Source organism: Pelobates fuscus, chromosome 12 (assembly GCF_036172605.1).
Source record: "Pelobates fuscus isolate aPelFus1 chromosome 12, aPelFus1.pri, whole genome shotgun sequence".
Classification (NCBI taxonomy): Eukaryota; Metazoa; Chordata; class Amphibia; order Anura; family Pelobatidae; genus Pelobates; species Pelobates fuscus.
Genome location: NC_086328.1, coordinates 22,301,115 through 22,319,491, shown reverse-complemented (window position 1 = coordinate 22,319,491; position 18,377 = coordinate 22,301,115). Strand labels below are relative to the sequence as shown.

At 44.7% G+C, this 18,377-nt stretch overlaps 1 protein-coding gene across 1 annotated transcript in view; it reads right to left on the bottom strand.

The window, feature by feature from the left end:
- LOC134578355 (serine/threonine-protein kinase Nek11-like) overlaps positions 1-18,377 on the bottom strand; it is a 214,265-nt gene that overhangs the window by 177,331 nt on the left and 18,557 nt on the right. The window contains exon 2 of the mRNA XM_063437344.1: positions 18,186-18,346. Coding sequence (XP_063293414.1) covers positions 18,186-18,346 — 161 coding nt within the window. The remainder of the gene's footprint in view (positions 1-18,185; positions 18,347-18,377) is intronic.

Sequence of the window (18,377 nt, the reverse complement as noted above, 5' to 3'; positions counted from 1 at the left end):
TATAATAGTGCGGGTAAGTCTGATAGGGTTTGCTTGTATCTTCAGGTTAATGTACTGTCCAGATGTTCAGAATCCAGGAACATAAAGAGAAGAAAAACTCCAATAGTATAATACGTACAAAATAAGGTAAAGGCTGTATAAAAGGAAATCCAAATGGCCTACTCACATGGAATAGAGCTAAAACCAGCTCTAGTATATAGCACCTGCAGTGGATTTGATCCTCCACTTCTGGGATATTGATGGGAGATATTAACCAGCAGATGTCTTAACAGCAGGATATGTGTGAAAATAAAAAGGTGCAACAATAGTGCTCTCTGTATAAAATATATTAAGCCAGGAGTAAAAATAAGTAGGTTATGCTCACATTTACCTGAGCAGATAGCCCGCTCAGTGTAATTGGCATAAGTGGTATAATCCCCACCTGGGAAACTTGGTAAGGTCCTCACCTGCTCTCTGCTTGGTCCTCCAACCATTAAAACCATAGAGGTGCTGGGAAAGTCTGTCAGTCTTACCCCATGGCGCACCCTATTGTTTTGTATATCTATTATTCCTTTTGGGTTTTTATGAGAGAATTTACCCGTTTAGGTGTGCTGCCTTTCCTATAGAAACTTAGCGCTATTCCATCTCTCGCTCTCTTTTTTTTGGCCACAATGCATTGAGATGAAGTGGTCTGAGTGACGTTAGTGGTCCTTTAACTGCTTATGGACTTACACGATCAAGCTTTGTTTAGGTTTCAGTTTTCAGTAAAACGTTTAGAAAAACAAAAATGGAGGAATCTGGAGGAATGCCAAGGAACCTTTACTAGTGCACCGAAGTATGTGAGCATCAAGGTAATAGTTTGTATCAAATGTGAATAACAGGAATTTTACTATATAAGTAGGACTCGATGTGACACAGTTGGGTTATATATTCTTTTGTAGTTTTCAGAATCTCATAATCTGCAAGGTTAGACTTATTTAGGAGGTAAGAGGCAGCTACATGCTACATAAACATGTCCCGGAAAAGTTTACACTTAGGTTGACGCAACAGAAAAGAACAAGTCTCTTCTAATTACAATCAGAAGGAAATCTGCTGTCTGTTCAAATTTTACATAGAACTCGTCCGTATATGTATCAGTGCTCTTGTACATCATATAATTAAAGGGACACTATAGTCACCTGAACAACTTTAGCTTAATGAAGCAGTTTTGGTGTATAGAACATGCCCCTGCAGCCTCACTGCTCAATCCTCTGCCATTTAGGAGTTAAATCCCTTTGTTTATGAACCCTAGTCACACCTCCCTGCATGTGACTTGCACAGCTTTCCATAAACACTTCCTGTAAAGAGAGCCCTATTTAGGCTTTCTTTATTGCAAGTTCTGTTTCATTAAGATTTTCTTATCCCATGCTATGTTAATAGCTTGCTAGACCCTGCAAGAGCCTCCTGTATGTGATTAAAGTTCAATTTAGAGATTTAGAGATTGAGATACAATTATTTAAGGTAAATTACATCTGTTTGAAAGTGAAACCAGTTTTTTTTCCCATGCAGGCTCTGTCAATCATAGCCAGGGGAGGTGTGGCTAGGGCTGCATCAACAGAAACAAAGTGATTTAACTCCTAAATGACAGTGAATTGAGCAGTGAAATTGCAGGGGAATGATCTATACACTAAAACTGCTTTATTTAGCTAAAGTAATTTAGGTGACTATAGTGTTCCTTTAATGTTACCAGAACACCCTGAACATTCTATGCGATTCACTGGATAATATTGTCTGATACATCCCTCTTCCATGACGACAAAAAAAATAATTAATAAATACAATTTTAAAAAAGACACTATAAACTAGCAATTATAGGTTTCTGAAGCAGAGAAAATTCATGCTAGACCAAGTCCTTCAGTCAGCAAGGCAGGTTTTACATCATGAAGTTCCAGTAGAACATCTCAAATTTAAATGAAAAGGAGAGAGGATTTTGCTGCCATCATAGAAAGCCATTTACCTTTAGCCGCTTGGAATTTAATATTTGCTAGATCTTTGCAACAACTTGCTTTGCACAAAATAACAATTTCAATTTTATTTAAGGTGTTGGCGATGTTAATACTTGAGATTTCCATGACAAATTCTAAAACGGAGATGATAAAAAACGAACGTACCATCTGTCTTGGATTAAGAGTGTCCATCAAGTGCCCCGCAGGTTTTATATTAAAAATCCAAAGAAGAGAGAGTGTGCGATTTGACACTTCACATGTTCTAAAGTGGTGTTCATAGGGGGGCATCTGAAAGTAAAAGCACAACGCTGGCTAAAATTTTGGCAGGCCAGCTTTTGTTAATTTTTCATGTTCATGCATTATTAAAAATAATATCAGGGGGGCGTGGCCTACAGCGCTTGCAAGCAGACGTGTCTCCCTTGAGCTCCGTTTGAGCCGTGGAAAGAAGCGATAAAAAAGCCACTAAAAACGGCAATCCCGACGACCACACAGACACCCCCCACACAAAGAGGCTATGGGACGCAAACACAAGAAGCCACATCACCTGGCAGCTCCCCGGCAGCAAGATATTCGGCTCTCCTTTGAGAGGCCGGCGGCACAGCACCAGATCAAAATGGTATCAGAAGAGCAGGGTTCGCCAGAGCCATCAGAGGCCTTCCAGGAGGAGGAAGAACCGCTGAGCTCTCCCCACTCAGGAGCGGAGTCTGAGCGGTCGGACACTGATGAGGATGAAACACCCTCCACAAAAGGGGATATAAGGAGGCTACTGACCGACCTCCGGAGGGTATGGAAGGAAGACCTCCAAGCAGTCCAAGCTGAAATAGGGGAGATCCGTCACAGGGTGCAGGAGATGAAAGGTAGGGAGGCCTCCAGAGACAAACACATACAAACCACTGACACCAGACTGGACAGCCTCTCCTCCCAGGTCCAACAACTGACCCAAGCAGTGACCACCCTGGAAACACGCCACAGACAAAAAATTCTGCGTCTCAGGGGAATCTCAGAACAAGTACCTGACGAAACGATACTCACCTTTGTGAGAGACCTAATGGACACCATGGTCATGAGGGACTACCCTCCCCAACACACGATCAGCACCGCATTCAGAGTGAGGAAATCAGCTGCGGCTCCAAGCGACGCACGCAGAGACGTAATAGCCATAACCCAGGAGATCGCAGTGAAGGCGGCAGTTATAAAGTGCTCCACAGAACGGGAAACGATACCATACAAGGGCCAGGCGGTCTCCATCTATGCGGACATACCATTCTCTGCCCTAGCGGAAAGGAGGAAGCTAGCTCCCACTGCCACCGCGAGCTATGAAAGCCTGTTAAACCTCCTTAAACTACAGTTGCCCCAACATGTAAAGCTCAGTAATGGTGATAGCAGGAAACACAGACGCAAATCTGTCCTTGGCCGTATACTAAAGAGTTCTACTGCATTTATGATATCCCTTGTTCTGCATCGCCCATACATATTGTTTCCTTATGTAATAACGTTTCTTATGACATACTCAAAATAACAATTATTGTATAGACAACTGTTATTTATATCATATACAGTCAACAGTGTTAATACGTCAGTGTATAACTTTACTACGCAGATTATAGTACAGATGTTTCACGATAAAACTTTCAATAAAATTCTAATTGAAAAAAATAATATCAGGAAGTATTACTTTACTGAGAGGGTAGTGGATGCATGGAATAGCCTTCCAGCTGAAGTGGTAGAGGTTAACACAGTAAAGGAGTTTAAGCATGTGTGGGAAAGACATAAGGCTATCCTAGCTATACGATAAGGCCAGGGACTAATGAAAGTATTTAGAAAATAGGGCAGACTAGATGGGCCGAATGGTTCTTATCTGCCGTCACATACTATATTTTTACATCCAAAGTGTCTTCGATCCATCTTCAGGGTAGTCCACATAGGTATATCTTTGGTGTCCCATATCATAAGGACACTATAAAATAATCTTCAAATGCACAAGGGTATTATTTCAGTAATTAAAGAGCAATTCAATGTTTTTGTGCTAACTAGCAAACCACACCAAACATATCCCTCGCATCTCAGATTTGAGAGGAGTTAAGAAAGTTGGGATGGATTAGAGAGTCACCTATAACACCATTCATCATGCGTTAATTTCAGAAGTAAATAGTGTTTGATGTTAATTCACTTGTTTAAAAAGAAATGCTGCTCTGTTTTGGTTTGGATCTTCTAATCATTAAAGGAATGTGAACAGGATTTATTTTTTAATATAATAATATGATCTAAATGTTATAATATACCTCCATTTTTTTTTTCAATTTGTGTAGATTGACAATTTTTAAGAAATCACTTTTTTCTGCCATTTTGGACAATCTTTACTTTATTTTTGGTTTTTGTTTTTTTTTTTAAAGAGGCAAAAAGTCCAGGAAGAGTACAGTTCAAAAATATGATTTCTCGCAACATGGCAACATTAAGTCTTATTAGCAAGCAGTTGAGGGTAAAAAATAACTTGAATATGTAGTGCCTATATCAGACAGCCTTTTTTTATGCACCTTCGGGCAGATTGTCAGTTATCTGACCCAATACTCACAATTTTGCAGTTGTCCATTGCTTTTCAAAATCGTGCGCGCCTTCTGCTTGCACGATTTTGTGGCAGGCGATTTGAGACAATGGATGGTTGTGAAATAGTGATCATTGGGCCTGATAATCGACACTCCAACCAGAGGGGTATAAAGATGGCTGTCAGACAGAGGAAGCAGAAATGGTAGGCAAGGGTTTTCTACAAAAATGTCAGTATATAAAATGATGAAGCCATATTATAATACCAAGATTATATTAAGATATTCAAAAACAAAATTAATGACAGTGTTACTTTAACGAAAAACTCTCGGATGAGATTTCTTTTAATTTCCTTCCTTGCCTTTTAAAACCATTACAGCTTTTGTTGGTGTGAAATATAATGAAGAGGAAAATAAAATCTTACTTATTGAATATGAATAAAAAAAAAGAAACAGTGAGTTATGGCATCTTCCAATGAGCGTATAAATCAAAGTGCAATTTTGATTCGTTTTCAGGACTTTCAGACTTCAGGAAACACCAGAGCATGTGGATCCACCTCCTTTAAGTGCTTGACATATATAGAACCTTGTGAAACCAGCCTTCATGGGGATGGCATTTAAAGACTATTCTCAAGTGTCCTTTACATCTGAGAGCTGGCTACCCGCAGAACTCATGAACAACCAAGGGTGAGAATTGTGGGTGTTTGAGTTAAAGGGACACTATAGTCACCAAAACAACTTTATCTTAATGAAGCAGTTATAGTGTATAGATCATGTCCCTGCAGTCTCACTGCTCAATTCGCTGCCATTTAGGAGTTAAATCACTTTGTTTATGTAGTTCTAGCCACACCTACCTGCACGTGACTTGCACAGCCTTCCTATTCATTTCCTGATAAATTAACCTATTTATTCTTGGTCATTTATTGCACAGTTTAATCTAGAATTGCCTATATCTTGCTCTGTTAATAGCATCCCAGAATCTGCAGCAACCCCATGTGTGTGATTAAAGTCGAAGTTACCGAGCAGGATATAAAAATAAATAAATAAAAACCTTCTAAATCGAGTTAACATCTGATTGAAAATAAAACCTTTGTTTTCATGCAGGCTGTGTGAGTCACAGCCAGGGGAGGTGTGGCTAGGGCTGCATAAACAGAAATAAAAGTGATTTAACTCCTAAATTGCAGTGAATTTAGCAGTGTGAACTATACACGTTAGCTGCTTCATTGAACTAAAAGTTTTTTGATGCCTATGGCATTCCTTTAACCCCTTAAGGACACATGACATGTGTGACATGTCATGATTCCCTTTTATTCCAGAAGTTTGGTCCTTAAGGGGTTAAACACTGCTCAGACCCCAGATTCCCTGGGTAGTTATGGTTATAATCATAGTTTAGACTATTCCCAGAATACAATTTTTAGTTTAACATTACTGCCTTTAGTTAGAAGTACCAGAACAAGATGCCCACACGATATTAAGTTAATAAACAGAATGGGACTCTCTTCATTTAGTACGTTCTAATTAATTTTATTAACCTGTGCAGTCAGAGAGCAGAGGTAGCGTTTTGACATGTTTATGATTACAAGAGGTGTTAGAAGATTTAAAAAGGCAATATTTCTGGCTAATCTTATTTAACATTCTACCCGTTAGCTTTTAGATTCTAAATACAAGAGATTCCTATAAGCTGTACTAGACAAGATTGAATTATGTATTATACCAGTAAGTGGAAAGATGTATCTGGGCGAGATATATCCTGCCTTCGGGGAATGAAACTTAAAAGAATAATAAGACGTACGGGTGAAGTGGTCCTGGAGAGAGTTTCGTTTAATGAGAGTTTGTTGGATCCTTTAGTCGAGTTTCTGGTAAATGTGCAACTCGGTGGTATGTTGTAGAACGTATGAATTCGGGTCATTAAGTCTTATCATAGACATACAATTACATCTTATATTTGGAATTAAACATTCATAAATCAGGAATTCATAATTAATTTCAATTCATTTCTGCTCACCGGATACAATGCTTTCACTTTTATCTATTTATTTGATGAAGTGAGGAGTTGATAGTCACCGCTGAATGTCCGTGAAATATATCGGATTAAATATTCAGCAATCATAGTAGCAACATTGCAGGTGAATGAAAAATATGCTGATTTGGAGAGGAGACAATTTCCATTTATCCCTCATCTCCACCCCACTGGAATATGTTCCTCGGCCCCTCAGCCAGCCATTTTCTGCCCTTGCCCAGTGTCTAAATTCTACTGAGCAGAATGGAACTCCTTGGGTTCCTTCTTAATAACACGATGGTTTGGGACATGTTATATCATTTATCTCTACGGCAGACAAACCAATGAAAAAAATGTTGGGTAGCCATCCAAATGGAACATTCTCAGTGCTAGAAGATGCCTCTTTGAATTTGCCTCCCTAGGCCTTGCCCAACTAGCTCCAATCTTCTGGGGAGCTTCCCTTTCTTGATCCTAAAGCATGAGAATGGGAATATGTGCAGAGGCTCCCCAAAATATAATTTAAATTGACTCCTCTGTCAATGCCCCCCCCCCCCCAACCCCCCACCTAACTACACAAAAAAATTGGCTTTTCATACTGATAAAATCTTTATGAAATACTCTGACAGGTGTATAGTCGCCATATGGGCAGTCGTAACCTAGGACAAAAAAAACCCACATCCCTAACCCAATAATACGCTGACACTAGGGTATATGGGTAAAATTGTCCACAGCTTTTATTAACCATTATAACCATTTTAATAAGTTATCATCAATAATAACACTCATAAATATAATAATAATTTAACATATAAATATGGGTCATTGCCCCCATACTCCGCCCTCGCAACCGCATCTTTCTTTTAATATAACGGGCAATGACCCCCAACATACCAACACATAAATATATCTTTAACAATTTTCAACCTTATTCCAACATAACCATTTAAGTGCCAACCATAAATAACCACGGTAGGGGTATACCCGGATACCCCTACCCCACCAGGTTCTGAGCCACCTCCAGGACTCGAAACCTACCAACCACCAGTGACCACAATTTCCATGTCCGTGACGTTCCTCATGGGAGCCTATTTCCTCCTCCTCGGCTCCCTAACCCGCCGCTGTGACAAAACGGGAAACCATTAGTGATCTTAAAAACCCAAGGGAGGGTGGGCGGGACAAACTCGGCTAGGTAAGAAATTAAATGTGCTCTGACTAAAATGGCTGCCTATTTAAGTAGACCAGCCCTATTACCCACAACCACCCAGTCCTGGCTGGCTCCTCCTAAGCCCGCCTCCTAACCCCTGTCAAGGCCCTCCTCCGCTAAGCTGCGCTTTGGCTCCTTGGGGCTACATGACAGGTGTATAGTCGCCATATGGGCAGTCGTAACCTAGGACAAAAAAACCCACATCCCTAACCCAATAATACGCTGACACTAGGGTATATGGGTAAAATTGTCCACAGCTTTTATTAACCATTATAACCATTTTAATAAGTTATCATCAATAATAACACTCATAAATATAATAATAATTTAACATATAAATATGGGTCATTGCCCCCATACTCCGCCCTCGCAACCGCATCTTTCTTTTAATATAACGGGCAATGACCCCCAACATACCAACACATAAATATATCTTTAACAATTTTCAACCTTATTCCAACATAACCATTTAAGTGCCAACCATAAATAACCACGGTAGGGGTATACCCGGATACCCCTACCCCACCAGGTTCTGAGCCACCTCCAGGACTCGAAACCTACCAACCACCAGTGACCACAATTTCCATGTCCGTGACGTTCCTCATGGGAGCCTATTTCCTCCTCCTCGGCTCCCTAACCCGCCGCTGTGACAAAACGGGAAACCATTAGTGATCTTAAAAACCCAAGGGAGGGTGGGCGGGACAAACTCGGCTAGGTAAGAAATTAAATGTGCTCTGACTAAAATGGCTGCCTATTTAAGTAGACCAGCCCTATTACCCACAACCACACAGTCCTGGCTGGCTCCTCCTAAGCCCGCCTCCTAACCCCTGTCAAGGCCCTCCTCCGCTAAGCTGCGCTTTGGCTCCTTGGGGCTACATGACAGGTGTATAGTCGCCATATGGGCAGTCGTAACCTAGGACAAAAAAACCCACATCCCTAACCCAATAATACGCTGACACTAGGGTATATGGGTAAAATTGTCCACAGCTTTTATTAACCATTATAACCATTTTAATAAGTTATCATCAATAATAACACTCATGAATATAATAATAATTTAACATATAAATATGGGTCATTGCCCCCATACTCCGCCCTCGCAACCGCATCCTTCTTTTAATATAACGGGCAATGACCCCCAACATACCAACACATAAATATATCTTTAACAATTTTCAACCTTATTCCAACATAACCATTTAAGTGCCAACCATAAATAACCACGGTAGGGGTATACCCGGATACCCCTACCCCACCAGGTTCTGAGCCACCTCCAGGACTCGAAACCTACCAACCACCAGTGACCACAATTTCCATGTCCGTGACCTTCCTCATGGGAGCCTATTTCCTCCTCCTCGGCTCCCTAACCCGCCACGGGCTCAGACCTTGACCCCTTAAGCTGTCTGACCTCCCCCACCCCGGAGAAAGAGTGCCCTTTGCATCCCCTCCTGCAGCCCCAGGTTCAGCAGGTCCCAGCCCACAGCTGACAGGTGAACGCCGTCCGGGCGATAGTACCCTGGCAAACCACCTTCCAGTTCCACGTGTCTCACCACTACTCCCCCCAACTTCCTCACGAAGCTAGCCATCAAACTATTAACCTTGCCCCTGCATCTATCCAAAGCCGCGTAGTCCCGGGCGTGCCTCCAGCGCAGCCGCGGGACCATTTCCGACCATACCAACATGACCCCGGGAAGCAGATCAACCAGCCTGTTATGGTCCTGCTTCATCCACTTTACTAGCCTCCGTTGCGGAATGAGGCCCAAGTCGTTGCCCCCCGCATGCAGTACCAACATGTCAGGCCTTACCCCGCTTGCCACCTTCCGCAACACCACCCCGCATATATCCCTCCAGCAATATCCCCTGTACCCAAGCCATTGTATTGTCAACTGGTCCTTTGGAAAGCCCAGCTGCTGGCCTTTCGCTCAAGCTGCAGCCCTCCTGGCGGCCCAGAAGACGAAGGAATGGCCCACGATCCATGCAACACGACCTGGGGAAGGAGGAAAAGAACAGAGTATAAATACCCCCCGGGCCCAACAGAGTGCCCCCTCCCCTCACTTGCACCCCAGCTAGCACTCCAATAAACCCAAACGAATATAAGAGCGAAACCTGACAGACTCCCATCTCCCGATCCTCTTGACCAGTTCGTCCCCCAACCCCAGGCGCGCGGCCTCTGTGGCTGCTCCGATGCGAAATGAGTGGGTGCCGTAGGCGCTCGCACTCAACCCAAGCCGTACTAAGCCCTTCCGGAAAACTTTAGTGAATTGGAAGCGGGATAGCGACGAGCCGTCCGCATGCACCAAGAACGACCCGTCCACTATCGGCCTCCGCTCCAAGTAGTGCACCACCGCAGCCACTGGACACAAGGTCGAACCCGGCAGGGGGCCCAGGGTCACGTCCCTGCCTGCCCCTTTGACGTCAGTCTTAGACCTGGCCAGGTGCACCACCAACTTTCCTTCAAGTATGCGAACCCCCGCTGCCTGTATGCCCCCTGATGCCGACCCTGTGGCACTCACCAACTCCTCAATCCTGAAGGCCCCGAAAAAGGCCAGGAGGAATGCCGGCTTAAACAGAGCCACTTCAAACCCATCGAAGCAGATGTCAGGCAAGGCCCGAATCAGACCCCCCAGCACCCTACGTCCCCTCCGGTAGCCCTTAAGAGCCTGCCGTATAACAAAAGTTTTTGTAAGGTCCTCCCCCCCGCGGAGCTTGAACCAAAAGGCCATTGCCGCCATGGTCCTGTCCACTACCGCCGGAGACGCACCGCTTGCCAACAAATGGAAGATGAACCACAGGAAGGCGTCCAGCGGTGGCTCCCCTGACGCTCGCCTCCCCAGCCCATCCCAGGAACGCTCCCATGCACCCCAGACCTTACTGTAGGCGGCCCAGGTGGCCGGTGCGAGCGACGCTTTCACAAGTCCTCCAAGCATGACGCTCCTAACTGCCACATCTCGTCCGGGCACGCCAGGCCCACGTCCAGCGCCTCCGGGGCCACCGTCTGGAACCTGGACCACTGAAAACGAGACAGAGCATCAGCCACCTCGTTCAAGTACCCTGGTACATGTCGCGCGCGAAAGACCACATTAAGGGACATGCACAGCAAGACAAATCGCCGCAACAACGCCACCACTGGCCGAGATGCTGCGGACAGGTTGTTAACTGCATGCACCACGGACATGTTGTCCGAGAAAAAGACCACTTTTTGGTCCCGCAAGCTATCCCCCCACAAGGCCAACGCCACCACCAACGGGAACAGTTCCAGAAAGGCCAAGTTACGCATGAGGGGGCTCTGCCCCCACGCCACCGGCCACTTTTCTGCGCACCATTGTCCACCGAAGTAGGCCCCAAACCTCACGCTGCCTGACGCGTCAGTGAACAGCTCTAGCTCGGCTGTCGACACGCCTTCCCGTCGGAAGAACACCGTCCCGTTGAAATCCCTCAAGAAGGTGTCCCACACGACCAAGTCAGCCCGCATAGACGAGGATACTCGTATGAAATGGTGTGGAGACCAGGCCCCAGCCGTAGCCGCTGACAAGCTGCGGCTAAACACCCTACCCATCGGGATCACCCGGCAGGCGAAGTTGAGCATCCCTATCAACGACTGCAGTTGCCGGAGCGTCACCTTACGCGCCTGCCTCACCGCACCCACTTTGGACCGTAACGCCTCCAATTTGGACAGCGGCAGACGGCATTCCCCAAGCTCAGAATCGATCTCCAAACCCAAGAAGCTAAGGCACCCGGTCGGGCCCTCCGTCTTCTCCGCCGCTAGCGGCACCCCAAATCGGCCTGCCACCCATTCGATGGTCCTCAGCAGGTGCAGGCAAGCCGGGGAGCCAGCTGGCCCCACACAGAAAAAATCATCCAAGTAATGTACCACTGCCCTGTCCCCCGCCTCAACCCGCACCACCCATTCAAGAAAAGAACTAAACTTTTCGAAATAGGAGCAAGAAATGGAGCATCCCATTGGGAGGCACAAATCCACATAGTAGCCCCCTTCGAAAAGACACCCCAGCAGGTGATGACACGCCGGGTGGACAGGGAGCAGCCGAAAAGCCGCTTCAATGTCAACCTTTGCCATAAGAGCCCCACGCCCAGCCTTCTTCACCAGCTCGACCGCCTGGTCGAATGATGCATAAGAGACCGAGCACAGCTCCTTATCAATGTCATCGTTAACCGACCCGCCCTTAGGGTACGACAGGTGGAAACTTCCCGGGCTCCTTCTTAGGGACCACTCCAAGAGGGGAAACCCGAAGGCCCTCTATCGGCGGTACCGGAAACGGCCCAGCCATCCTACCCAACATAACTTCCTTACCCAGCTTGTCCCGTACCACCCCTGGAAATTCCGCCACTGATTTTAGATTACGCGGGTGCCCCATGCTCTCTCTAGCCTGGAACGGGATAAAGAAACCCTGCCCGAACCCGGCCCTGAGGAGCTCGGCGTCCGCCCTATTACCATAGCGGCTTAGCCAGGGTTCCATCGCGTCTAGCCTCACTGGGGTGAGTCCCCTGGGCAGCGGAAGCTCCTCCACCGCCAACCGCGGACCCGGCTCCCGATCCCCCAGACTTACCTTTCTTGAAGCAGCGCTGCAGCCCATGTGCCCCCCCGCAGCCGGAGCATTCATGCTTAAATCGGCAGGAAGCACCCCATTTGCATTGGCCTTCATTGAACAGCCAGCAGAGTCCCTTTTGCGAGGCGGCCGACGAGGCGGACTGTCCTTTTGCGCCAGCCGCATGCTGAAAGGGCTGCGCCTTCTGCGCCATCATCAGCTTCATCCAAAGAGGCAGGTCCATCTGGTCCCACCTCATTCCGGGATTAGCCGCCAACCGCTGTCGGAACTGCTCGTCATACCGCCACCATGCCAGCCTGCCATAGGTGCGGTATGCCTCCCAAATCCCGTCCAAGTAGCAGAACAAGGAAGAGCAGACAACCGGTGACTTTTCCCCTATCACGCTGGCCAAGACACAAAACGCCCTCAACCAGTTCCCAAAGGATTTCGGTATCTTGCGATACTTCTTCTGCTTCTCCTCCTCCTCCTTCTTCTCCTCATCTTTTTTATCTTCCTCCTTGAGGTCAATAAATTCCTCCAAGGGAAGGAGGGAGAAGATCTCTAAGTACTCCCCCTTCCAGATCTTGTCTTTCACCTCCTGTTTAAGGTGGACCCCGAGCGGACCAGCAAACGATAAGTATGCGTGCTGCCTTGCCGCATCCGATACCCCCCCAGTCAATTCCGCCCGCTCGTTCCCGGCATCTCCTGCGCTGGGTGCGGCCCCTGCCTCTACACAGCTTGCCGGCGCCGCCAGGGTCCCTACCCCGGGCCCACTAGCCGCTACCCCCTGCGCCCACACCTGCCCAACGCTCACCCCTGAACCACCCCCCGCCCCCAATGAGCCTCCTAACCCCTGTCAAGGCCCTCCTCCGCTAAGCTGCGCTTTGGCTCCTTGGGGCTACAATAAAGGCTGTGTTGGATCGGTCTACGGAAGCTCCTGCTATCTTACGTGAGCCTCCATGGACATCAGTGATTAACTAGCATTGCATGTGCGAGATTACAGTACTGACCGGCTCCTGGCAGGTGAAGCTCCAGGAGCCTAAGAGGACCACTAGGAAGATAATGGCATCTGTTACAAGATGACTAAATACATACAAGTCTCCAACCCCAAACGCAGCATATTAGTCTATATTAATACTATTTAATACGGATATGATAAACTGCTGCTTTATCAGAGCATCTCAGACTGGAAGGAGCATGGGTGCCTCACACAGCCTAAATGGTTCGACAGATTCCCAGAGAATGTACCAGGAGACTCCTGACACTATAACCACTACAGCGAGCTGTACTAAGTTATGGTGCCTAGAGTGTCCCTTTAAGGATTTGTCATTTAAAATAACTTGTTGATTAGACTGCGTAGCAGACTATGGGGTATCGATAAGTATCAGTATATCAGGGGTTAATTATATGTTCCAATTTTTAATGCAAGTGACTCATATTACAGGCCATGCATGCAGGCATAGACTATAACAGAAACAGGACTCTTTGTTCTATGCCGTGCAGTTTAATGAGATGAGTAATTCCGACCGCACTCTGCTCGCTCATTAGACTACAACAATGTGATGAGTAAAACTTTCTGATGTTCCTTCATATCTGGTTTATATGTAGCCCACGGAGCAACGCAGGGGGGGAGTGGGCCTTGACAGGGCCAGAAAGTTGGCAGGTGAATTGGAGGTCAGGGGGTGGGCCTAGCTAGTGTGGGGAGGAGAGGGGTAGTTTAAATAGCGGCCATTTTAGGTTGAGGCCATCTTAATCTGAGCTGCCCTTACCTGTGAATTGTCCCTCCCACCCTCCCTTTATGTTAGGTTTTTGTGGTAGTTCCCGTTTGTTCACAGCGGCGGGAAATAGGGCTTGGGTAAACTGGCTATTTGGGGGTTATGAATGTGTTATGCCAAGTTCTAGGCTGGAGTAGGACGGAAGTTAAAGTGTTTGGTAGGTTCTAGCCCGTAGGTGGCGACGAACCTAGGGGTGTAGGGGTGTCTGGGTACACCCCTGCAGGTAAACAAATGTTGGGGGCCTCTTTGGTAGGCCAGGTATTATTCGTTATGTATCAATTGTTATGTTTGTATTGTTTTGGTAGGGTCATTGTCAGGGGTATTTGGGATCGAGAGGAACGGAGTTATTACTGTTGACAATGACCCTAAATTGTTAATTTAAATATTTTATAATTAATAAAGCTGTGGACGTTGTACTCCAACAGAATAAGCGGTGTCTGTGTTTTATTTATAATTTTGCACATGCCGAATAACGTCTGTGCACATGTCATGAGAGAGAGGCCTTTCAAATAACACAGGCACTTGCTGCCACCTTCTGTCTAGATTACTTGGGAGTTTTATGACAAAATATATATCGTGTATCAGAATACTTGTCTGTTTCTGTAGATTTCTAGATCACAAAACAAAGCTAGAATTTTTTTAAAATGTAAAAATAAAAATGCGGATTATTGCTTTATGTTTTTTTTTTTTATATATAAACCAATTCACACCTTGCGAGGCTTTGTACCAAAGTCAGATATTTAGCAGGATCTCAGAGATACCTCAAAATGAATGTCAAAACTAAAGATCAAGAAACAGTGCTTGAGAATAATCTGGAATAGCCACACAAATAAATAAATAAAATCACAAAACCATGAACACAGTACTAGAACATGTATGCTTTTATTGGGTGGTACAGCAACATTATAACTGCGTCATAAGATATGAGTGCTCTATACCATTTGGTGGAATTGACATAGGGTGGGCTTATTCTAAAGGAACACAGTGTTGGAGCAAGCAGTGTGGGCCATAATACTGGGTACAGTTTGAAGGAACAGAAAACAAATTTGCAAATGTGTTTTGGTAACCCCTAATCTAAGTGAACGATTACTAGAAAAAATATGCTTTGTATTTATGATTTTCCCTATTAAAGCGGCACTGTCATGCCGAACTTACCTTTTCCCAATCGATTCCTCTTCTCTCCCTCTTTCAGGATATGTTCTTCATTTCTTCCTGTCTGCTCTAGTTTTCTTTAAAACATAAGACAAAGTAAGGACTATTTGTTTTATGGAGTTTTCCTATGTCTGACCATCTATGACCAGCGGAGGAGCAAAGTGTGCTTCATTTCCTGTGGTCAGAGAAATTTCCCCACAATTCTTAGCTTTCCTCCGTGATCTTGCGATGCCTCCTGTTAGTATTCCCGAACGTCCTGTCACTTAGACAGGACGCCGACAAAACTGCCGAATTGCGTCCTAACAGAATGAGAACAGTTTCTCCATTCGTGTTAATTTGTGACTTTGTTGTGATCAGAATTTCATTAGAATGAATGAAATTCTGTTGCGATTCGTGCCACGGCTGTATATTGAAGCCGCTTGGTAGATAACTCCCTAATTTCCAAGGTATCAGGGAGCTATCTACCAAAAGGCTGAAAGAACTAAATTGGTCTTTCAGGAAAATGTACTAATACGAAGTAAAGATTACTATTTTATTAGTAAATTCTGTCCCTACATGCCATGCCGTGAGTAGGGGTATGTCTACTGAACAGTGAGCAGACTACTGTAAAAAGAAAAAAAAAAAAAGTGTCCCCCCTCCCTTCAAATTGAAAGCAACCAATCACAGTGTTATGAGTCAAATTACACAGCCTGGGAAAATTCCAAAGAACTTTCAAACGGTGTGTAAAATGACACAGAGCACTCTGATCTGAGTGCTGTGACAGGTAAATGTAGAGACTTACCGGTCAGTCACTTCATTTACCTGTAAGAGCACTCTGATTGGTTGGCTTGGAATAAACCAATCAGAGTGCTCTAAGTCAAATTGCAGGGCGTGGGAAGGCTTTATAAGCCTTTCCCCGCCCTGCAGAGCTCAGTCTACACGGTGCCCTCGCTGGGTGAAGATGGATTATTTTTTTTGCCTGTTTGCGACGGGTATTATGGATTTTTATTTGCCCTTTTTTGGGGCTGAAAAAAGAAGATTTTAGAAAAAAGAACCCGCCGCTCATGAGGGGGAGCCGGGTGGGAGGACAATAGATCCCCCCCCCCATTTTCATTTAGGGCCCCCACCCGCCGCTGATGGGTGAGGGCCGGGAGTAAAATAGGTCCACCCCTATTCCCCATTTTCATTTAGGGATCCCACCTCTCATGGGAGGGGGCCGGGGGTCTTAAAATATTAACTCAGTGTCATAATTGTGTCTTCATCGTTGATGTTTGAATATAAAGAATACTGAATATATCTGTGTGAGAGTACCAGAAGACCTGTTTTAACAAATAATGGAGTGCTAAGGAGTACAAATCCTGCTGAGCTGAACTTTTAAAAAAAACATTTATTATTGGGTTTAACTTTTTTAGCGCTGGAGAAGACACCTATATGACCCAACGCTCATTAAATTGGCAGTTGTTTAATCATGGCTTGAATAGAATTATTAAGATCTGAAAATCATCATGTGTGACACGTCATGGTGCAAATGTCTGTCCCGCCATTGTTTCACGCTGCAGTTACGCTGAATATTGGGAAATATTTCTTAAATGGCATTCAACTAAATGACCTCTGCAGGAAGCAGATCCGCGGCAAAATATCATTTAAATGCCAGAACCGAATGAATTGGTTTTATAGTGAAGGATTGTTATTCTAGAACATTATTTGTAGTTTGCAAAGGCTGAAACCCACAATTTTCATGATTTCGGTTTAATGCATAGCTTGCTTGTCTGTATGTCATTGTAAAACATGTCAGGTGTTGGGACACTGCAGAGATTGCTCAGAGCAACGAGGGTAGACGTGCTTTCCAGGAATTATATACACAGAGGTATTGTCTGGCACTTGCAAACACTATACACGCTCCGTAGAAACCAAACAAAAGCAGCTTGGGATTTAAAAAAAGTGTTCTGTACTGACTTTGTAAAACATTATAAACAAGGGCGTAGGAAATTGCAGGGATCTGTGAAGGACTCAGTATAGCCCCCTTCTCAGCCCCTGCCCCCAATAACTTCTCCACCCTTGCCTCATGTGTGGGGTTGGGCAGAGTGAGACTGTGATTGTGTGTGTTTGGTTGGCAGAGACAGATTGTGTGTGGCAGTGTTTTATTTATTTATTTATTTATTATTAAAACACACCTTCCTGCTTATCTTTATAAAGGTGTCTACTCTTATCAGATTTTATAGATATCTTTTTTTTATGTCCGGAGTGGTTTTTTTTTTTTGCAAAAACCATATTCAAGGATGTAAAATAGAAAAAGCAGGTTATAGGCGCTCACTAAAATAGTTAAAGTATACGGCAGCAGTGAACCAGCAGGACTTCCCAATACCTGCTAATAACCAAAAAGTGAAAAAACAGAGTGGTAAACCGCGCCACAGAGTAGAAGACAGTAAATTATAAAAATGATAAATACATACATATAGGGTATTCCAACAGTATGGTAGTGGATATAAACCTTAAGGGAATACAAATATAAAACAAATAATAGTGCAATATGTCAATATAAAATATGTATATATAATATATATGGAAAACCGGTAAAAAGGCTAACTCACACTTTGCAGAGCTACTAAGAGCTCTGCCGTATAGCGCCTGGACGGTATAATCCCCGTCTTGGGATATAGTGATGGAGTGTAGTATCCAAAGCTCCACAGCCGTGCATAAAACAGAAACACAAATAAAATCCAATGGTATAGTATGTATTGTAAATAATATTAAAACAAGAAGTAAGTATCCTACTTACGATTTCCAGAGCAATGACTCGCTCTGGTGATGAAAGCTAATGGTGGTATAATCCCCACCAAGGGATATAAACAGGATCCAAAGTGCACCAGGAACAAAAAGTGATAAATAATGGGGTGATAAATTCCTCCTGCACGCCATTATAACATTTCACATCACGGCCTTCAATCATCATCATCGGTAGATTTAGTATTTATTCACATATTTATCTTGCAGGCTACAGGTTTTTCCAATACACATAAGTACTTACAGGCTTCCTCCATCCTTGGCATCCGTAACGAAGTATGCAGTCGCAAAAGACCCACTGCCCAGTTTTTCCTGAACGGTGTATCTATTCATGACACTGTGTCCACGGGAGAAGCTGTTTGAGAGCCTGGACTGGGTCTTGTGTTCTTCTACAGTGACATCCATCTGTGTAATAAAACAATAATACAGGATTATG